The sequence below is a fragment of the Scyliorhinus canicula genome, chromosome 5 (assembly GCF_902713615.1).
Source record: "Scyliorhinus canicula chromosome 5, sScyCan1.1, whole genome shotgun sequence".
NCBI lineage: Eukaryota > Metazoa > Chordata > Chondrichthyes > Carcharhiniformes > Scyliorhinidae > Scyliorhinus > Scyliorhinus canicula.
The window spans coordinates 64,158,159-64,182,102 of NC_052150.1; the positions used below are offsets into that span (position 1 = coordinate 64,158,159).

The 23,944-nt window shown below is 44.8% G+C and overlaps 1 protein-coding gene across 1 annotated transcript in view; it reads left to right on the forward strand.

Moving 5' to 3' along the window:
• Window positions 1-2,287: 2,287 nt before the first annotated feature.
• Window positions 2,288-23,944, forward strand: part of ndufs6 (NADH:ubiquinone oxidoreductase subunit S6) — a 30,370-nt gene continuing 8,713 nt past the window's right edge. The window contains exon 1 of the mRNA XM_038797179.1: window positions 2,288-2,504. Within this exon, the coding sequence (XP_038653107.1) occupies window positions 2,352-2,504 (153 nt within the window). The 5' untranslated portion in view covers window positions 2,288-2,351. The remainder of the gene's footprint in view (window positions 2,505-23,944) is intronic.

Consider the following 23,944-nt stretch of genomic DNA (forward strand, 5'->3'; position numbering starts at 1 on the left):
TAAATTGCCCTTAGTGTCCAAAATTGCCCTTAGTGTTGGGTGGGATTACTGGGTTATGGGGATAGGGTGGAGTTGTTGACCTTGGGTAGGGTGCTCTTTCCAAGAGCCGGTGCAGGCTCGATGGGCTGAATGGCCTCCTTCTGCACTGTAAATTTTCTGATTATATGATTAAGGAGGTGGCTCTGGAAATAGTGGATCCATTGGTGGTCATCTTCTGGGATTCTATAGACTCTGGAACAGTCCCTGCAGATTGGAGGGTAGCTCATGTCACTCCAATATTCAAAAGGGAGGTAGAGAGAAAGCAGGGAATTATAGACCTGTAAGCCTCACATCGGTAGTGGGGAAAATTATTGAATCCATTATCAAGGACTTTATAGCGGAACATTTAGAAAGCAGTGGCAGGATCAGTCAGAGTCAGCATGGATTTATGAAGGGGAATTCATGCTTGACAAATCTGTTGGAATTCTTTGAAGATGTAATCACGACAGTTGACAAGGGGGAGCCAGTCGATTTGGTATATTTGGACTTTCAGAAGGTTTTCGACAAAGTCCCGCATAAGAGATTATTGTGCAAAATTAAAGCGCATGGGATTGGGGGAAGTGTATCGAGGCGCATAGAAAACTGGTTGGCAGAGAAGAAACATAGTGTAGGAATTAATGGGTCCTTTTCAAATTGGCAGGCAGCAACTAGTGGGGTGCCACAGGGATTGGTGTTGGGACCCCCAGCTATTCACAATATTTGGATGAGGGAACAAAATGTAACATCTCAAAGTTTTCAGGTGATACCAAGTTGGGTGGAAGGGTGAACTGTGACTAGGATGCAGGAATCCGACAGCGTGATCTGGATAAGTTGGGCGAGTGGGCAAATCAATGGCAAATGCAGTATAATTTAGATAAGTGTGAGGTTATTCACTTTGGAAGCAAAAACAGGAAGGCAGATTACTACCTGAATGGTTGTAAATTGGGAGAGGGAAGTGTACAGTGGGACTTGGGTGTCCTTTTGCACTAGTCACTGAAGTTAAGCGTACAGGTGCAGCAGGCGGTAAAGAAGGCTAATGGTATGTTGGCCTTCATTGCGAGAGGTTTAGAGTACTGGAGTAGGGATGTGTTGTTGCAATTATACAGGGCCTTGATGAGGCCACCCCCAGAATATTGTGTGCCGTTTTGGACTCCTTTTCTGAGGAAGGATGTTATTGCTCTTGAGGGAGTGCAGCAAAGGTTTACCAGACTGATTCCAGGGACGGCGGGACTGTCATATGAGGAGAGATTGACTAGGTTAGGATTGTTCTCGCTGGAGTTCAGAAGAATGAGGGGGATCTCATAGAGACTTATAAAATTATAACACGACTAGACAGGGTAGATGCAGGGAAGATGTTCCCATTGATGGGTGTGTCAAGAACTAGAAGTCTGAGGATTCTGGGTAAGCCATTTTGGATAGAGGTGAGGAGACATTTCTTCACACAAAGAATGGTGAGCTGTGGAATTCATTACCTCAGGAAGTAGTTGATGCTAAAACATTGAAAATATTCAAGAGGTGGCTAGATGCAGCATTTGGGGAGAATGGGATCAAAGGCTATGGGGAGAAAGCAGGATTAGGCTATTGAGTTGGATGATTAGCCATGATTGTGATAATTGACGGAGAAGTCTCAAAGGGCCAAAAGGCCTCCTCCTACTCCTATGGATCTATGCATCAGCTCTCATAGTTTACTGTGTGTTCGGAGTGTGTTCTGACATGAGGTATGAAAGAACTCGTGTACTAGTTCAGACTAAGAAAACTTTCTCAGATCTTTCTTGTCTTTTTGGAGCCTCCATCTTAGAGATGGCTGTGACATTTTCAAGACTTGGCTCGACTCCGTCTGGAGTGTGATCAAATACTCATTGGATAAATGCAGCTCCAGCAACACTCAGGAAAGTTGATGATGTTCAAATATGATTTAGGAACTATATGTTTATGTGTATGGATACTCCACCATTAACACACAATGGCAGCATTATGAGCCAGCTACAAGATGCATTGCAGTAGCTCACCAAGGCTCCTTAAACAGCACATTTCAAACATGTGACCTCTACTACCTAGAATAAGGACAGGGGAACAACACCAGTAATACTGTCCCTTCCAAGTCCCACAAACTAACTTGAAAATATTGCAATATACGCTGCTTTTGACAGCTGCAGTCACATACCGTGAATGAATAAAACACATTTATCTGCAGTTGTGCAGTATTTGTTTCATCTGAATGTTGGACAGTTTATCATTGAGACATGCTGCTGTATCTGTTTTATTATAGAGACGAGGCGGGCGCTAGGACCCAGCGGTCTGCAGCCTCTGCCTCCCCGCTGAAGGTGACTGTCATGGCGGCCGCTGCAGGGTTGCGCCTTTCGCTGTTGAACAGCAGAGTTGTGCTGAGTTTGGCTGCCCGCCTCAAGCCCCGCTCACTCCCAGGAACTGCCGCTGTCGGCACCACCATCCGCCGGCCTGGAGAGAAAGTAACACACACAGGACAGGTAAAAGAGGAGAGCAGACAGGGGATAATTGGGGGTGATTTGGTGCGAAGAGGGGAGATTTGAGGGGGGAGGGGGGGTTGATTTTGGGGAGAGGAGGGTGATTTTGGGGGGGGGACCGGGCGGTGGGGGTGTGTAATTTTGTGGGGTGAAGGTGGTGGGGGTGATGCTGGCTGGAGGGGGGGGGGGGGCTGTGATTTAGGTAGGGGTGGATGGGATTGGGTGGGGGAAGGAGGTGGTGATGGATAGGATGGGGGTGGAGGGGTGATGGGGGTGGAGGAGTGATGGGGAATTTAGAAGGGAGATATAGAAGGAAGATAGAGGGGGGGGGGATGATGTTGGGTAAAGGTGGTGACGATGGCCGCAGGAGGAGGGAGATACTCAGGGTTAGGAGGAGAAAAATGGTCGGGGAGGGTGAGTAGATGGGTGGAGGAGGGATACGTGATGGGGTCATGGAGGACTAATAGTGGGAGGAGTGGGAAGATCTGGAGGGGATGATGCGTCATGGTCAGGGTGAAATGTGTGAATGGAAGAGAGGGGTGGTGCATTGTACAGTGGTTAGCACTGTTGCTTAACATCGCCAGGGCCCTGGGTTTGATTCCCAGCTTGGGTCGTGGTTTGCGGAGTCTGCACGTTCTCCCCATGTCTGCGTGGGTTTTCTCCAGGTGCTCCGGTTTCCTCCCACAGTCCAAAAATGTGCGGATTAGGTGAATTGGCCATGCTAAATTGCCCTTTGTGTCCAAAAGTTAGGTGGGTTTATGGGGACAGGGTGAAACTGTGGGCTTATGTAGGGTGCTCTTTCCAAGGGCCAGTGCAGACTCGATGGGCCGAATGGCCTCCTTTTGCATTGTACATTCTACAATTCTAGTCTATGAGTTGGTGGGGGAAATGAAGGTGTGGAGGAGGTGGAAGCCGATGGCGGGGACAGAGGGGGAAATGTTCAAGGGAGGAGATAAGCATTAAGAGGAGGTGGGAAGGGAGAAGAGGGAGATGAGGTTGGGGGGGGGGAGGAGATGTGGGAAAGGGAGAAGGAAGGAGTGGGTAGATGAGGTGTGGTAGTGGAAATGATGGGGGGAAGAGTTGGGAGATGTGGAGGGGGGAGCCTTGGAAGGTCAGAGGATATGGGGAGGAGACAGCAGGTGAGCAGTGTGAGGGGAGGCAGTGGGAAGGTTTTAATGGGTGTGGTTGATGGTCTTTCCCCCTTCACGGTTTTCTGTTTATGATGATGACCTGCTACCTTCCTGGCCTAGTGTGTGTCTGTAGTCGCTCTTCTGATCTCCATTGATGTCCACATGCAATCTTCCCAGCTAGATTCACTAACCAACAATCTAAATGCTGAGGGTAGTAGTTAGACTAATTTTGCGTCTGTTTCGCCACTATCGATGATGGTGCAGGGCTCAGTTGAATACTTGGGTGTTTTTTAATTAATTTACGGGATGTGGGCGTCACTGATTAGGCCAGCATTTATTGCCCATCCCTAGTTGCCCTTGACAACTGAGCGGCTTGCTGAACATTTTCAAAGTCAACCATATTGTTGTGGATCTGGAGTTACATGTCGGCCTAACCAGGTAAGGATGGCAGCATTCCATTAGCCACATGTGGCAATGGTTCATTGTCATCTTTAATTCCACATTTTTTTATTGAATTGAAGTTCCACTATCTGGCCTGGTGGGATTCAAACCCAGTTCCCCAGAGCATTACCCTGGGTCACAGAATTACCTATCTAGCGACAATACCACTGGGACACCACTGCCCCTTGCACATAATAGTACCACATAATAATAATTTGGATGAAAAACACATTAGAGTTTGTATGATTATTTATTTAAGTGGTTTTGATATTTCTATTTCTTGTTTTTAGTTCTTTTGTCAGCTGCATGTGACATACTTTCCCTACTAGGAGCGATAACCAACTTTTATCTGGCTCATCAAACACTTTAATGGAATAATGCACTAGTGCATTTTGTTGCTACAGTATGGTTATGGTTTTAAAAACAAATTGCAGAAACACAGTGGTAGAAGAATCCAAAAAGTACCAGACATTAAGCATCAGTGAGGAGCATGTTTTGGTACAAGTACCAAACTCAGGTCAACTCAGTAGTTATTTTTCAGGGGCACGCATGTGCTTCATGTGAACTTCTTTGGCAGCCTTCGATCTCATGAGATGATGGTTTATGTCATCATGGTCAGCTCTCTGTTAAACATAACCTGGTGTTGCTCAGGAACCCCACTCTGTCATGGCACGTTTTGCCTCATTTGCTGCAGTTGAGAGGGGTGAGCTGTGAATGTGTACGATTCGCTGGCTTTGTGTTCTCTGAGCTCTTTTGGCCAGCTGGACTTTTTGTTACTGTTCGCCTCTTCCAGAGTCACTCCAGTCGGCCTGCAGAGGGCACGGCTGTCAATGCCGTCTCCGGATTTCAGTGTCAAAATGTTCATCTCTTGTTTGCAGGTAGCCTTGTAGTGGAGGTATGGACGTTCAGCATAATGTGACCCAGTGACCAGTACACTGTTCAGAATGTCATTGGTTATCGTCCATACGCCGAATGTGGCTGAGCCAGAGCAGTCATCATTAGTTTAGCAATGAGTGTGTATGCTGGTGGAATTAGCACATTCCAGGACCACTGAGTTCATGACCTGTCTTGTCAAGAGATAGCAGGGATATGCCTGAGACCGAAAGGTAAAAACTGTCCAACTTCCCTTCTGTCTAGTATATATTGCCGAGGTCTCGCTATGTAGCGGAGTGCACTGAGGATGCAGCCTTAGTAGACTTTGTGTTCTTGCTCAGATTGTTCTACACTCTTGCTCAGCTTGGACATTACAGTTGCAGCTTTTGCAATACGTGTGTTGATTTCAGCATCAAGTGACAGATTGCTGCTGGTTGTGGAGCCTAGATATGTGAAGCCTTAAACAATGTCCAGTTTCCCATTGTCGTGGCTGATTTGTAATTTGGCAACTTCCTGTGCCATAACATTTATCACACTGATGTTGATGGTCAAACAGAACTCTATATTGAATGTGAAAGTGCCATCATCAGCTCAACGCAACTCTAATGCCGACTTAGCATACCTTTGTCTTAGATCTGAGGTGGGCAAAGCTGAATTGCTTTCTATTAGTTCTGGTATGTAAGTAGACATCCTCGGCATATGAACTGAAGGCATATGATAGCAGCAAAAAAAAAGAATATGCCATAGATTGTTGCTGACAGAGCATCTGAGGACCAGGATCTCAAACCCAAGATTTAAGGTATGTGAACAAGACTGCATTCCTAGCCAAAATAACTTGTAAAATAAAATAGATTGCTAAAGAAAAATGAGATTCAGTATAAATTCAAATGAGGTCACGCCCACCAGCTTGTCTCTCATAGGTGGTCCTTCAAGTTCAGGAATTATTTGCTTTCACTCATGCTGGATTAGTTCTGAGCTGGCTGATATGTCCAATACACAATCTGCAGACTCTGCTACATCTGGGCAGATGTGTGGAAGGTCAGTTGGATGAGTTGTTTGAGGTTTGTGCCCTCTCGCTGCCACCTTGACTTTGCCCTTGCATGTTCAAGATGAAGGCTCTTTCTGTTCGGTCGATTCCATTTTGGTTGGTCACCATGAATCGGTGGAGAGGTTTGACCACTTTAGCAATGTTTTGAGGACATTGTTAAAAGTGTTTCTGTGGAGGTGGGACTGAGTGACTAGCACCTCAATACTGGACATGTTGACTTGGGAGAAGACCTTGCTGTTGGACCGCCTTCGTGTCATTTGATTTGGAGGCTCATTCAAATACACTGCTGGTGATGCTTTGAGATGTCTGCTGTCGGTCCCAAGTCTTAGAAACATCAATAGGAGTGAAGATATCGCTGCTGCGCAGTGAACCATGATCTTAACATTTATGATGTGTGCCTATCTGCATAACAAGCGAAGAGGCTCGTACCAACATAGAAGTGGCTGATGAATTCCTAATTCTATAATCAAATCAGCCATGAACTTGTTCTATGGCATAGCAGGCACAAAGGACCAAACAGCCTATTCCTGCTCCTATTGTGATATGTTCTGATTTTCTCTACTCTTTGCAACTTTAACTTGGTGCATAAAATGTCGAGGATTCTGGTGATTTTGAGCCCAGTGTCAATTTGGCTGTGTTTGTTACACTCAACTCTGAATCAGATCCTTACTGTGGACTTGAGGTCCTGGTCTGGACTGACTCTTCTACACCGCAGCCACTGAATGAGTGCTGCATTGCCAGAGATGCCATCTTTCACATGAGAGGTTAAACAGAGACCCTGCCCACCTACTAAAGTTGATGCAAAATATCCTGTGGGACTATTTGAAGAGAAGGGTAATCTCCTGGCTAGCATTTCTTCCTCAACTAAAAATAAGTTAGCTGACCATTCATTTGCTATTAATGGGACTTGCTTTGTGAAAATGGACTGTCATATTTACCTAATATAATAATAGTTATACTTCAAGCTGAAACTACAAATGAGGTTAAATTAGTAACAAGTAGTAGCAAGAGGAAAAATAGCAGACTGTAGTTAAATTACAAATCACTTGTTTCAAAATAATTAAAATTCCATAGTTTTCCAGTTCTCTTCCGTAACTTTGGATGAAAAGCATTCGACTGAACTCTCACCAGCAGTTGTTATAGCAAACAGGGAGGTAGGAAATTATGGAAGGACCTCACCGCTAGCCTCATTATATTCTTCACTTCATTTTAGGAGCTACATTTATATATATCAAGTAGAGTTTAAAAAAGACACCCAAACAATTTATAAAGACAGTCAATCAAAATGTATTTCAAAGCTATAGGTCAGTGAAGTAACAGCTTGTCCATGTTAAACAGTGGAAGCAGCAAGCTCAAAGCTCTTGCAGGCCTGCCACACGCAGTCATGAATGGAAGTAGAACAACTTGAGCAACTAACCAGAAGTAGAGGCTCCAGAAGTACCCTCATTCTCAATGATGTGGGAGCCTAACACGTCAGTGAAAAAAATCAAGTATGAAGCAGTTGCAGCCATCTTCAGCCAGAAGCGCAACATAATGATCCATCTTGGCCCCTTCTTGAGGCCCCGAACATCACGGGCGGCACGGTAGCTCAGTGGTTAGCACTGTTGCTTCACAGCCCTAGGGTTCCAGGTTCGCTTCCTGGCTTGGGTCACTGTCTGTGCGGAGTCTGCACATTCTCCCTGTGTCTGCGTTGCTTTCCTCCCACAATCCAAAGATGTGCAGGTTAGGTGGGTTGGCCATGCTAAATTGTTCTTCGTGCCCAAAAAAGTTAGGTTGGGTTACAGGGATAGGGTGGAGCGTGGGCTTGGGTAGGGTGCTCTTTCCAAGGGCAGGTGCAGACTCGATGGGCTGAATGGCCTCCTTCTGCACTGTAAATTCTATGATTCATAATTCTATGATCACAGACATCAGTCTTCAGCCATAATAAAAACAAAGTGCTGGAAATAAGGAATCTGGCAGTAATTGTGGGGTGAGAAACAGAATTAACATTTTTGAGTCCTCAGCTGCCAGATCTGCTGCCCGTTTCCAGCACCTTAGAACATAGAACATAGAACAGTACAGCACAGAACAGGCCCTTCGGCCCTCGATGTTGTGCCGAGCAATGATCACCCTACTCAAACCCACGTATCCACCCTATACCCGTAACCCAACAACCCCCCCCCCCCCCCCCCCCCCCTTAACCTTACTTTTTTTTTTAGGACACTACGGGCAATTTAGCATGGCCAATCCACCTAACCGCACATCTTTGGACTGTGGGAGGAAACCGGAGCACCCGGAGGAAACCCACGCACACACGGAGAGGACGTGCAGACTCCGCACAGACAGTGACCCAGCCGGGAACCGAACCTGGGACCCTGGAGCTGTGAAGCATTTATGCTAACCACCATGCTACCGTGCTGCCCCTTCTGTTTTTATTTCAGATTCCCAGCTTGCACAGTAATTTGGTTTTTATTTCAGTCTTCAGCCAATTTGATTCAGTCACCGACAGCACAGTGGTACTGCTGCCTCACAGCGCCAGGGACCCGGGTTCGGTTCGAGCCTTGGGTGATTGTTTGCACGTTCTCCCCATGTCGATGTGAGTTTCTTAAGGGTGCTCCGGTTTCCTCTTACAGTCCAAAAATGTTCAGGTTAGGTGGATTGACCATGCTAAATTTCCCCTGAGTGTGCAGGTTATGGGGTCACGGGTATAGGGCGAGGGGAGTGGGCCTACGTAGGATGCTCTTTCAGAGGGTCAATGTAGATTTGATGGGCTGAATGGCCTCCTTTTGCACTGTGGGGATTCTATGTTTCTGATCTTATCAAGAAATGACTGAAAGCATTGGATGCATGCACTTCAGCAACAATCTGTCCTGGTCTACCCAGTTTCTTCCCTGCTGTTACCTGAATGACCCTCTTATGGCCTGAACTGATCTGTTCACACATCTTCTCTATTGAGTCGTGCTGCACCCTGTATGCTTACCCGATGTCTGTGCCTATGTATTTATGTTGTGTATTTATGTATGCCCTATATTTTTTCATGGATGGAATGATCTCTTTGGACTGTATGCAGGACAATATTTTTCATTGTACCTCGGTACACATGACAATAAATCAAATCTAATCAAAGACTCTGTGCCCTCGTAACATGCCAACAGTAGTACTGCAAACTTGTGCTCCAAAACCCGTTGCACACTAGTCAAGCTATTCAAGTACAAAGAACGAAGAACAAAGAAAATTACAGCATAGGAACAGGCCCTTCGGCCCTCCCAGCCTGCGCCGATCCAGATCCTTTATCTAAACCTGTCGTCTATTTTCCAAGGATCTACTTCCCTCTGTTCCCCGCCCATTCATATATCTGTCTAGATGCATCTTAAATGATGCTATCGTGCCCGCCTCTACCACCTCTGCTGGCAAAATGTTCCAGGCACCCACCACCCGCTGTGTAAAAAAACTTCCCACGCACATCTCCCTTAAACTTTCCTCCTCTCACCTTGAAATCGTGACCCCTTGTAACTGACAGCCCCACTCTTGGAAAAAGCTTGTTGCTATCCACCCTGTCCATACCTCATAATTTTGTAGACCTCAATCAGGTCCCCCCTCAACCTCCCGTCTTTCCAACGAAAACAATCCTAATCTACTCAACCTTTCTTCATAGCTAGCATCCTCCATACCAGGCAACATCCTGGTGAACTTCCTCTGCACCCTCTCTAAAGAATCCACATCCTTCTGGTAATGTGGCGACCAGAACTGCACGCAGTATTCCAAATGTGGCCTAACCAATGTCCGATACAACTGTAACATGACCTGCCGACTCTTGTACTCAATACCCCGTCCGATGAAGGCAAGCATGCTGTATGCCTTCTTGACCACTCTTATCGACCTGCGTTGCCACCTTCAGGGTACAATGGACCTGAACTCCCAGATCTCTCTGTACATCAATTTTCCCCAAGACTCTTCCATTGACCGTATAGTCCGCTCTTGAATTAGATCTTCCAAAATGCATCACCTCGCATTTGCCTGGATTCAACTCCATCTGCCATTTCTCTGCCCAACTCTCCAATCTATCTATATTTTGCTGTATTCTCTGACAGTCCTCCTCGCTGTCTGCAACTCCACCAATCTTAGTATCATCTGCAAACTTGCTCATCAGACCACCTATACCTTCGTCCAGATCATTTCTGTATATCACAAACAACAGTGGTCCGAGCATGGATCTCTGTGGAACACCATTAGTCACCTTTCTCCATTTTGAGACACTCCCTTCCACCACTACTCTCTGTCTCCTGTTGCCCAGCCAGTTCTTTATCTATCTAGCTAGTACACCCTGAACCCCATACGACTTCACTTTTTCCATCAACCTGCCATGGGAAACTTTATCAAACGCCTTACTGAAGTCCGTGTATATGACATCTGCAGCCCTTCCCTCATCAATTAACTTTGTCACTTCTTAAAATAATTCTATTAGGTTTGTAAGACATGACCTTCCCTGCACAAAACCATGCTGCCTATCACTGATATATTTATTTTCTTCCAAATATGAGTAGATCCTATCCCTCAGTATCTTCTCCAACAGTTTGCCTACCACTGACGTCAAGCTCACAGGTCTATAATTCCCTGGATTATCCCTGCTACCCTTCTTAAACAAAGGGACAACATTAGCAATTCTCCAGTCCTCCGGGACCTCACCCGTGCTCAAGGATGCTGCAAAGATATCTGTTAAGGCCCCAGCTATTTTGTCCCTCGCTTCCCTCAATCAACCTGGGATAGATCCCATCTGGTCCTGGGGACTTGTCCACCTTAATGCCTTTTAGAATACCCAAAACCTCCCCCTTCCTTATGCCGACTTGACCTAGAGTATTTAAACATCCATTCCCAGCCTCAACATCCGTCATGTCCCTCTCCTTGGTGAATACCGATGCAAAGTACTCATTAAGAATCTCGCCCATTTCCTCTGACTCCACGCATAAATTCCCTCTTTTGTCTTTGAGTGGGCCAATCCTTTCTCTAGTTACCCTCTTGCTCATTATATACGAATAATGGACTTTGGGATTTTCCGTAAGCCTGTTAGCCAAAGATATTTCATGACCCCTTTTAGCCCTCTTTATTGCGCGTTTGAGATTTGTCCTACTTTCCCGATTATTCCTCAAAAGCTTCATCAGTTTTGAGTCGCCTCGATCTTATGTATGCTTCCTTTTTCATCTTAGCCAGTCTCACAATTCCATCTGTCATCCATGGTTCCCTAATCTTGCCATTTCTATCCTCATTTTCACAGGGACATGTCTGTCCTGCACTCTAATCAACCTTTTCTTAAAAGACTCTCACAATTAAATTGTGGATTTACCCTTAAACAGCTGCTCCGAATCCACATTCCCTAGCTCCTGCTGCATTTTGTTATACTTGGCCTTTCCCCAATTTAGCATTTCTCTTTTAGGACCACTCTCGTCTTTGTCCATGAGTATTCTAAAACTTACGGAATTGTGATCGCTATTCCCAAAGTAATCACCGACTGAAACTTTAACCACCTGGCTGGGATCATTCCCCAATACCAGGTCCAGTATGGCCCCTTCCCGATTTGGACTATTTACATACTGCTCTAAAAAACTCTCCTGGATGCTCCTTACAAATTCTGCTCCATCTACGCCTCCAACACTACACAAGTCCCATTCAATGTTGGGGAAGTTAACATCTCCCACCACAACCACCCTATTGCTCCTACATTTTTCTGTAATCTGTCTACATATTTGTACCTCTACTTCACGCTCGCTTTTGGGAGGCCTATAGTAAAGTCCCAACAATGTTACTGCACCCTTCCTATTTCTTAGCTCTACCCATATTGTCTCAGTGCTCGAATCCTCCATCGTGCCCTCCTTAATCACAGCTGTGATATCATCTCTGACTAGTAATGCAACTCCTCCACCCCTTTTACCTCCCTCTCTATCCCTCCTGAAGCATCTATACCCTGGGATATTTAGTTGCCAGTCTTGCCCTTCCCTCAACCAAGTCTCAGTAATACCAATAACATCATATTCCCAGGTACTAATCCAAGCACTAAGTTCATCTGCCTTACCTGCTACACTTCTTGCATTAAAACAAATGCACCTCAGACCACCTGTCCCTTTGCGTTCATCATCTCTTCCCTGTCTACTCTTCCCCTTAGTCATGTTGAGTTTATTGTCTAGTACCTTACTGGCTTTAGTTCACATCCCCCTGCCACATTACTTTAAAATCTCCCCAACAGTGTTAGCAAAAGCACCCCCGAGGACATTGGTTCCAGTCCTCCCCAGGTGTAGACCATCCGATTTGTAATGGTCCCACCGCCCCCAGAACCGGTTCCAATGTCCCAAAAATCAGAATCCCTCCCTCCTGCAACATCTCTCAAGCCACTTATTCATTCTGACTATTCTTGAATTTCTACTCTGACTGTCTCGTGGCACTGGTAGCAATCCTGAGATTACTACCTTTGAGGCCCTACATTTTAACTTATCTCCTAACAGCAGCAGGGTAGCATGGTGGTTAGCATAAATGCTTCACAGCTCCAGGGTCCCAGGTTCGATTCCCGGCTGGGTCACTGTCTGTGTGGAGTCTGCACGTCCTCCCCCTGTGTGCGTGGGTTTCCTCCGGGTCCTCCGGTTTCCTCCCACAGTCCAAAGATGTGCGGGTTAGGTGGATTGGCCATGCTAAATTGCCCGTAGTGTCCTAATAAAAGTAAGGTTAAGGGGGGCGTTGTTGGGTTACGGGTATAGGGTGGATACGTGGGTTTGAGTAGGGTGATCATGGCTCGGCACAACATTGAGGGCCGAAGGGCCTGCTCTGTGCTGTACTGTTCTATGTTCTATGTTCTATGTTCCCTAAATTCTGATTGTAGGACCTCATCGTGTTTTTTTACCTATATCGTTGGTGCCTATATGCACCACGACAACTAGCTGTTCACCCTCCCCCTTCAGTATGTCCTGCAGCCGATCTGAGACATCCCTGACCCGTGCACCCTGGAGGCAACATACCATTCGGGAGTCTCGTTTTCGACCACAAAAACGCCTGTCTACTCCCCTTACAATTGAATCCCCTATGACTATGGCCCTGCCAGTCTTTATCCCGCCCTTCTGTGCAGCAGAGCCAGCCATGGTGCCATGAGCCTGGCTACTACTGCCTTCCCCTGGTGAGTCATCTCCCCCAACAGTATCCAAAACGGTATACCTGTTTTGGAGGGAGATGACCGCAAGGGACACCTGCACTGCCCTCCTGCTCTTTCTCTGCCTTTTGGTCACCCATTCCCTGTCTCCCTCACCAATCCTAATCTGCGGTGTGACCAACTCACTGAACGTGCTATTCACGACCTCCTCAGCATCGCGGATGCTGCAAAGTGAGTCCATCCGCAGCTTCAGAGCCGTCATGCGCTCAAACAGGAGCTGCAGCTGGACACACTTCCCGCACATGAAGGAGTCAGGGGCATCGGCCGTGTCCCTGAACTCCCACATTGAGCACGAGGAGCATAACACGGGTCTAGGACCTCCTGCCATTTTTACACTTTACCTTAACTGATAACAAATAAAGTATCAAATAATGAATAAATGAAAGGAATAAGGATTTTACTTACAATCACAGTACTTACCAACACACAAAGAAATTTCTCCCAGCTGCTGCTAATTGGAGCACTTTCCTTACCAGCCGATCAGGTCATTGCTTTGCTGTGATGTCACTCTTCAAGGTAAGTTTTTAAAGAGGTAAACTTATCTTCCCGACAGACCCCTGGCCACTGCTCCCGCCGAAAATCTGAAGGCCGCTTCTCCTTATCGCCACAGTCTTTTTTGGTTAGAGGAGGAGGGCGGGTGGAAGACACTACACATGTAGTGTCTCGGGTTCAGCCGCTGCCCAAATATATCAGTTCACTCACCTTCCCAGAGCGCAATTCGACCGCTCCCACTCAGCTCCTCCCTCTCACCGCTCCTGTAAGGTAAGTTTTTAAAATGAAAAACTTACCTTCCCAACAGCCCCCTGGTTACTGCTCTCGCTGCTACCACTGAAAAACTCTCTGTGCTCTTTAATGAAGACTCACCCCTGTCTCTCCGCTCTTTAATGAAGTCTCGCCCCTGTCTCTCCGCTCTTTAATGAATTCTCATCCCTGTCTCTCCCCGCTCTTTAATGAAGTCTCGCCCCTGACTCTCCGCTCTTTAATGAAGTCTCGTCCCTGTCTCTCCGCGCTCTTTAATGAAGTCTCGCCCCTGTCTCTCCGCGCTCTTGAATGAAGTCTCGATCCTGTCTCTCCGCTCTTTACTGAAGTCTCACCCCTGTCTCTCCGCTCTTTACTGAAGTCTCATCCCTGTCTCTCCGCTCTTTAATGAAGTCTCGCCCCATCTCTCCGCGCTCTTTAATGAAGTCTCACCCCTGTCTCTCCGCTCTTTAATGAAGTCTCGCCCCTGTCTCTCCGCGCTCTTTAATGAAGTCTCGCCCCTGTCTCTCCGCGCTCTTTAATGAAGTCTCGCCCCTGTCTCTCCGCGCTCTTTAATGAAGGCTCACCCCTGTCTCTCCGCTCTTTTAACAAAGTCTCGCCCCTGTCTCTCCGCGCTCTTTAATGAAGTCTCGCCTCTGTCGCTCTCTCCACGCTCTTTGAATGCTTCAATTAAGTTACTGTGAAAAGCCCCTAGTCGCCACATTCTGGCGCCTGTTCGGGGAGGCTGGCACGGGAATTGAACCGTGCTGCTGGAGTGCCTTGGTCTGCCTTAAAAGCCAGCAATTTAGCCCAGTGTGCTAAACCAGCCCCAGACTGGGTCAGTTTGGGTAATACAGTAATGGCAATTTACCTTCCCAAAAAGATATTCTTTTGATTTGATTTATTGTCACATGTACCGAAGTACAGTGAAAAGTATTTTTCTGTGGCCGAGGGAACGTACACAGTACATACATAGTAGATAAAAAGAATAATCAACAGGGTACATTAACAAATGGTACATTGACAAACAGTGATTGGTTACAGTGCGGAACAAAGGGCCAAACAAAGCAAATACATGAGCAAGAGCAGCATAGGGCATCGTGAATAGTGTTCTTACAGGGAACAGATCAGTCCGAGGGGGAGTCATTGAGGAATCTTGTAGCTGTGGGAAGAAGTTGTCCCTATGTCTGGATGTGTGAGTCTTCAGACTTCTGTACCTTCTGCCTGATGGAAGGGTTTGAAGAAGGCAATGCCTGGGTGGGAGGGGTCCTGAGGCAGCGGAAGGTGTATACAGAATCAATGTGGGGGTGGCAAGCTTTGTGTGATGCGTCTGCAGTCACCACACTCTGCAGTTTCTTGTGATCTTGGACTGAGCAGTTGCCATATCAGGCTGTGATGCAGCTGGACAGGATGTTCTCTTTGGCACATCTGTAGAAGTTTGTGAGAGTTGATGCAGACATGCAGAATTTCTTTTTTTGGGCTTTCTTGACTGTTACATCAACGTGAGTGGACCAGGACAGACTGGTGATGGTGACCCCCAGTAACTTAAAGGTATCGACCATCTCCACTTCGGCGCCATTGATGCAGACAGGAGTGTGTGTTGTGCTGTGCTTCCTGAAGTCAATGATCAGTTCCTTGGTCTTTCCGACATTTAGAGAGAGGTTGTTTTCGATACACCATGCAACCGAGTGATTTATCTCCCTTCTGTAGTCTGATTCGTCGTTGTTTGAGATGCGGCCCACCACAGTCGTATCATCCGCAAACTTATAGATTGAGTTGGAGTTGAATCTTGCCGCACAGTCAAGGATGTATAGGGAGTACAGTAGTGGACTGAGCACACATCTTTGCGGGGCCCCGGTTTTGAGGACTATTATGGAGGAGGTGCTGTTGCCTACCCTGACAGATTGCGGTCTGTTGGTGAGGAAGTCGAGGATCCAGCTGCACAGGGAGGGGTCAAGTCCAAGATTGCAGAGTTTGGTTATTAGTCTTGTCGGGTAATGGTGTTGAAGGGGGAGCTGTAGTCTATGAACAGCAGTCTTACGTAGTTGTCCTTGTTGTCGAGGTGTTAGTGTTGATTGTAGAACCATGGAGATAGCATCTGTTGTGGACCGGTTGCAGTGGTAGGCAAACTGCAGTGGATCGAGACCGTCTGGGAGGCTGGCGTTGGTCCGTCTCATTCTTGCACAATGTTGGGTTTTTATCACAATCTGGTAGTTACACGTTCATCATATTGGTACTAGCTTTTTATTCCAGATTTTTTTTAGTTATCTAACTTTAAATTAATCAATGTTGCGGTGGAATTTGCCCTTGTCTCTAGACCATTATCCAGGCCTCTGGATTGCTAGATTAGTTAGATCAGCACAATGCTTCATGTTTCCTTATTGTGTTAGGAAATGGAGCACCTTTCAATTTCTGGTGCCTTTTATAAGGATTGTCAGGTACACAATGTGTTAGATGCAGAGTAAAAACATCTGTGAGTTTTGTCAATTTAAGCACAGCTTTATAAAATCAGTACTGCTTTGCTGTTACAGTGAGATCACCTTCATTTTTCACACAAGCCATACATATAACTGCTCTAAGTTAGATTGTCAGTTTACATGTTTGCAATGTTGATCCATGCAGCCTATGACCTGAGAGCACCTCCGCTCATTTCATTGTTGGACCCTTGCTGATTCATTTTTGTTCAAAAATCTGGATTACGTTCAAGCCCAACTCCTAAGGTTGAAAGAACAGTGTTGTAGCTCATTGCACAACCCAGTCCCCGAGCCCCCAAACCTAATTAAATTCTAAAATTCCAAATCTGTTACTGCAATGCATCTCATACCCAAAGGCGATGTTTAGTGGAAAAGCCAAGTTTACACAAACAGTGTCCCTTTGGATTTTTAGTCGAATCCTATCGTACTGACAAATTACTTTTAGGGAATAGCACCACCTGTACATACTTCCCGATACTTTCCTTAATAGGTACACTTGCTGACACAATCTACTTATTTACCGTTTCCAGCTTGCAGTAATTTAATATATATCAGTACATTCTAGCATGTAATGGTCCAAACGCCTCATTAAGGGCACTGTCCTTCTGTCCACTTCTTAAGAAATGTCTTGTCAGAATGTGTGAAGAATTGCAACACTATCTTCATTTCGCTTTATTTATTGTATGTTCTGCAGACTTGGAATGGTGTGGTATTTCTGAAATATAATGAGAAATGCTGTTATTGCACTGTCTCTGATATTGAAATATGCTGGTTTGGAACCTCTCCATATTTTAAAACTTCTAGAATGTTTGAGGAGGAAATTAATTTGGAATTGCCACAAATTTAAATTCTGCATCCACTTTGAAAACATGAATTTAATATAGGCTAACTTTCCACAAATTTATGGTTAATCAAAATAAGTAGGAAAATTATTTTGATGTAAGACTCACTAAAATTTCAAAAATTGTTCTCCAAGCCATGAATGATGTTGACAAAGGTGTCCTTATTAGTTATCCTTTATTGCCTATCCTAAGGTATCCATCATACTGAACAGTTGCAGTCCTTGTAATAACGGTGCCCCCACATTGTGTTATTGAGGAAATTCCAGGATTTTGACCCAGCGATGAAGGAAGAATGTACATCAGAATGGTGTTTCCTTAAAGTAGAACTTGAAGTCAATGCTTTTCCCATGACATTTTTGCTGCACTTGTCCTTCACAGTGGTAGAAATCAGAGCGTATGGAGATTCTGTTCAATTAGGCTTAGTGAATTGCTGCAATATGTCCTGTAGATATTACACGCGTTGTGTGTTGGCGATACAAAAGTGGATATTGAATCCAGGGTCACACAAAGTGAACTATTTTGTTCAGAATGGTGAAGAACTTGAAATGAAAATGAAATAAAAATCGCTTATTGTCACAAGTAGGCTTCAAATGAAGTGACTGTGAAAAGCCGCTAGTCGCCACATTCCGGCGCCTGTTCGGGGAGGCTGGTACGGGAGTATTCTTGAGTATTGTACGGCTACTCCCAACAGGAAAAGTGCTAAGTATTCCATCAGCTTTGAGACTTGAGCTTGTAGATGGTGGAGGGGCATTGAGAGGCGAGTAGTGAGCTACAAGTTACAGAATATGAACCTGCTCTGTTTTAATCACAGTATTGATGGGTTTGGTCCAGTTAGGTTTCTGGTTAGTAGGATTCCCAGGATATTTGTTTTGTTTATTTATTATCATGTGTACCAAGGTACAGTGAAAAGTATTGTTTTGCTACAGCTCAGACTTTATGTGAAAAGAAAATGTAAACTCAATGAAAATACATAGACACAGGTATCGGGTGAAGCATACAGGAGTGTAGTACTACTCAGTAGAGAAGATGTGTGAAGAGATCCGATCAGTCCATAAGAGGGTAATTTAGAAATCTGGAAAGAAGCTGTTTTTGAATCTGTTAGTGTGTGTTCTCAGACTTTTGTATCTCCAGCCCGATGGAAGAGTGATAAGCCGGGTGGGAGGGGCTTTTGATTATGCTGCTCGCTTTCCCAAAGCAGCGGGAGGTATAGACAGAGTCAATGGATGTGAGGCAGGTTTGTGTGATGGACTGGGCGGTGTTCACGTCTCTGTAGTTTCTTACGGTCTTGGGCCGAGCCGTTGCCATACCAGGCTGTGATACAGCCAGATAGGATGCTTTCTATGGTGCATCTGTAAAAGTTGGTAATGTGGACATGCCTAATTTCCTGAGAAAGTATAGGCGCTGTTGTGCTTTCTTGGTCGTAGCGTCAACGTAGATGGACCAGGACATATTGTTGGTGATGTGCACACCTAGGAATTTGAAGCTATCAACCATCTCCACCTCAGCCCCGTTGATGCAGACTTTATTCCTGAAGTCAATGACCAGCTCTTTAGTTTTGCTGGCATTGAGGGACAGATTGTTGTCGTTACACCACTCCACTGGTTCTCTATCTCCCTCCTGTATTATGACTCATCGATATTCGATATCCAACCCACTACAATCGTGTCATCAGCAAACTTGTAGATGAAGTTGGAGCAGCATTTTGCCATACGATCGTATTTGTGTAGGGAGTATAGTAGGGGGCTAAGGTATTGAGGACTACCGTGGAGGAGGTGTTGTTGTTTATCCTTACTGATTGCGGTCTATGGATATTGATTATAAATTTGATAAATGGCGCTGGTTGGATCTTCTCTTCAAGATGGTCATTGTTTGGCACTTATGTGGCGCACATGTAGCCTACCACTTGTTAGCTCAAGCTTAAATGTTATTCAAATACAGCTGTCAGCTGGCATGATTGACTATTATCAGTGGAGTCATGAATGGAGCCGAATACTCTGGAATCATTAGCATTCAGCACCACTCCTGACTTTATGACCAAGGACAGTTCATTGGTGAAGCAACGGAAGACCTTATGGCTTCACAGTTTCCTATTGTCTGAGATTTTGGATACATATTAGAACATAGAACAGCACAGAACAGGCCCTTCGGCCCTCGATGTTGTGCCGAGCATGATCACCCTACTCAAACCCATGTATCCACCCTATATCCGTAACCCAACAACTCCCCACTTAACCTTACTTTTTTAGGACACTACGGGCAATTTAGCATGGCCAATCCACCTAACCCGAACATCTTTGGACTGTGGGAGGAAACCGGAGCACCCGGAGGAAACCCACGTACACACGGGGAGGACGTGCAGACTCCGCACAGACAGTGACCCAGCCGGGAATCGAACCTGGGACCCTGGAGCTGTGAAGCATTTATGCTAACCACCATGCTACCGTGCTGCCCACAATATTGCTATACCCCTATGTTTAGAATAGAACTGCCTATGTAAGGTAGCTTGTTCTGTCATTATACATTTTTGCTTGTGGTAACACTTCAGTCCAGTTCCATGGCTTGTGCTATAGAGCAAGTTCTTTGCTTAATTCTTGCTTCCCAAATCATCAGTGGTTTTGTTCTTTAACTGTCCATCAACTATACTAAAAAAAATGCCTCCGCTTTCTAATGCTGTTGTATTTGTAGATTGTGATGTGATAGATATTCTAGAATTTTTTTTACTCTGTCCTGACCTGCTGCCCATCCTCCCATATAATTCAAGAACTAAAGATCCCCTGGAACTATGAGGATGAGCAGGGAATTGTCCTGCCAGCCTTCATCCCAACCTCCTGTTCCAGCCACCCCCAAGCAAAGGTCGGGAACCTTTTCACTCATTAATTTGCTTTTTGTTCAGCTTTGCTGTGTGCAAATTGGCTACCATGTTTGCTTATGAAATAATGGCTATACTTCAAAAGTGGGGCTGACATTAAATATCGAGTTAAGCAGTGATATCAAACAGTAGCAAGAACAAAAGTAGCAGATTTCAGCTTGATAATCTTTTACTTACTCGTTTCAAAACAAAAGCTCCATGGACTTAGAGTTCTCTTCTGTAACTTTAGACAGTTAAGTCCCTGTTGAAAAGCATTATGTGGGCCTGAACTCCCATCCACTTCTGGCAGGTATGCCTTAACTAATCTGATCAATATAATTGAATTGTGGCTTTTCATTACTTGTTGCCCTTTCTTCAGAAAATCTGCTGCATTTGTCCTAGTGGTGCTTATGAACTCAAGCCCAGTGACAGCCAATTGCCCTCATCAACCTAAACATTACATTCAATTAAACCTCAAAGTACCTTAAACATTCACCATTGGCACACACTTTTCAGCAAGATGCACTGCAGCAACTTGTCAAGCCTCCTTTGGCAGCATTTTCAAAACCCTTGAGCTACCATTTAGGAGCATAAGTGCAGCAGGTGCATAGGAATAGTACCACCATCAAGTTCCCCTACAAGTCCTACGCCATCCTGACTTGGAACTATGTCGCCATTCCCTCACTGTCACTTGGTCGGAATCCCCTCCATAACTGTACTGTGGGTTTACTCACATCACATGGACTATTGTGGTTGAAGAAGGTGGCTCAGCACCATCTTAGGCACATTTAGGGATGGGCGATAGATGCTGGTCTTGCCAGCGATGTTCAGATCCCATGAGTGACAAAGGAGGGGATGCACTTGAGATCACAATTAGAGGCAAGCAAGAGATCTCCGACATTGTAGGACTGCAGGAGGTTACAGAGGGAAACAAAAATGGAAGGATTTGAAAACCATCATGAAAATTAAAAATTGAGGCATAGCTGTACTAGGAGCCAGCGTTGGTCAGTGAGCCCAAAGATGATGAGTGAATGGAAATTAGTGCAAGTTGGGATGTAGAATTTAGAGCTTTGAATGAGCACACCTTTATGGAAGATGGGTGCGTGAAGAAATAGTCAAATTTAGAGATGCCAAAGACATGAATAAGGATTTCAGCTGCAGGTGAAGGCAGAGTTGAGCCATGTTGTAGAGGTGGAAGAAGGCAATCTTAGTGCTGGAACAGATATGTGGTTGGAAGCTCATCTTGGTCAAATGAGACTCCAAGGTTCCAAATGATCTGGTTTAGCCTCAGGCAAGTTTCCAGAAAGAGAAATGGTGACTAGAAAATCGAGTTTGCGGTTGCTGCTTAATGTTTGAACACACTGGCTGTTTCTTTCAGTTCTTCAAACTGATTGATTTTACAACTGAGCAGCTTGCAGACACATTCTTGCACTGTTTACACTTCAGTTTACCTGTGAACTCCTCCAACATATATTTGCTGAAACAAAATATGGCTGAGGGAATTTCATTGCGGTTTATGTAGCAGGGTCAAAGGGTACAATGTGGAACTTTCTTGAACTCAATGTTACACCAGGCAGCTTATATCTATATGAAAACCAAATGCAGGATTCTGGGAATCCAAAATAAAAACAGAAAATGGTGGAAATACCCAGCAGGCCTGGCAGCATCTGTGGAGAGAAACCGAGTTAACACTGTACCCTTTGTGGTGTGTCACCTGATTTCAATGAGCAGAGTGGTAGGTGGATGCAACTGTTAAATTCACTGTATTGGATTGGATTGGATTGGACAGGGGCTGGTTTAGCTCACTCAGCTAAATCGCTGGCTTTTAAAGCAGACCAAGCAGGCCAGCAGTACGGTTCGATTCCCGTACCAGCCTCCCCGGACAGGCGCCAGAATGTGGCGACTAGGGGCTTTTCACAGTAACTTCATTGAAGCCTACTCGTGGCAATAAGCGATTTTCATTTCATTTTTCATTTGTTTTATTGTCACGTGTACCGAGGGGTACAGTGAAAAGTATTGTTCTGCACATAGTACAGACAGATCATTCCATATATGAAAAAGAAAAATAGGACATAGATAAATACACAATGTAAATAGACATAGTAAGAAGTCTTACAACACCAGGTTAAAGTCCAACAGGTTTGTTTCAAACACGAGCTTTCGGAGCACGGCTCCTTCTTCACCTGAAGAAGGAGCCGTGCTCCGAAAGCTCGTGTTTGAAACAAACCTGTTGGACTTTAACCTGGTGTTGTAAGACTTCTTACTGTGCTCACCCCAGTCCAACGCCGGCATCTCCACATCATAAATAGACATAGGCATCGGGTGAAGCATACAGAGTGCCGTGCTACTCACTAGAGAAGATGTGTGAAGAGATCAGGCCATAAAGGTCTCATTCAGGAGTCGTAACAGTGGGGAAGAAGTTTTTGAACCTGTTGGTGCGTGTTCTCCTGCCTGATGTAAGAAGTTGGAAGAATGAGTAACCCAGGAGGGAAGGGTCTTTGATTATGCTGTCCACTTTCCAAAGGCAGCAGGAGATGTAGACAGAGTCAATGGATGGGAGGCGGGTTCGCGTGATGGACTGGGTTGTGTTCCCAACTCTCTATAGTTTCTTATGGTTTGGGCCGAGCAGTTGCCTTCCAGTTTGTGATGCAGCCAGATAGAATTCACTATTCTTGAACTAGGAAGGAGACGATTTGCTGATGTGTTATCCCCTAAATGCTGCTCGGGGACTCCTGCTTGAATGAATCTCTTTGAGCGTCTGATAAGGACAGAGTTGCCTCATAGAATAGCCCAAATGCCCCTGGATAGGATGAAAACCTTGGCTAGGCTACCAGCAGGCAGTTGCTTTCCACAGAACTGCACATTGCATGGACAAGATTGGACAGAGGGAGGAAGAATAATATATTTTGTCACTGTCTTAGGACATTGTAGTGTTATATTATCAAAAAAAGTTGCATTTTGAGTAATTTCCTGGACGGTGCAACATTTGGAGATGGTAAATATACTTTACATTAAAAGTATGAACGGACAGAGTTTTTAATCTGCTATGTCCACATTTGGATTTGAAATTTTATAAATCCCATTGTGAATAAAGTTTGGTAATTATATTTCAGATTGTTTTATTTTGTGCTAAAATTGAGTATATAAACTGGAGATATACCTTCGCTCAATCTAAAATTATCAGCAGATATTTAATATGAGTATGATCCATTGCAGATAGGTTTGTATGACTATCACTTTTAAAAGTATGTATGCATAAATTGTGAAACATAATACAAATATTGACAAAGTCTGTCTTATTTTCACGTAAGGCATAACAAGGATTTTTAAATTTTGCCATAGATAGCTGTTAATTCTGAATAACATGTATAATTGATAATGCATTTGTGAAGTGCTTTTAAGTGAAATATATAATTTTGAAAGCACTCAGCCCTGTTGTGCTGTCTGTTTTTGTTTAAATGACCTCGTGTTTGCAAAGAGATTAATAGGAGCCTACTCCCTAGAATTCAGAAGCTATCCATCTCTCTGACTCCACAAACTTACATAGATTATTCCAAATGTTTATCATCTTCGGTGTAAAGGCATTTTTCTAACATCTGCTTCAAATTTATGTCCTTTTGTACTGTCCTGTCTCAGCTTAAAGTAATGTTTTGGGATCATCTTATCTCCAGCATTTAATGCTATAAAAATTCCCTCAGTGAAATTCTCTCAGTGATATTCTTTCTGATTCCACCCTTTTGCATTTCTATATTAAAATGTATATTATGAGATTTAAGAAGGAAACCATTAATTATTGTTTTTTTCCAAGATAATTAATGTGATGAAGGGTGGGAGAAGGTTTCAGTGTGAGTTGGGGGAGGGGTGTGGAGAGAGGATGACTC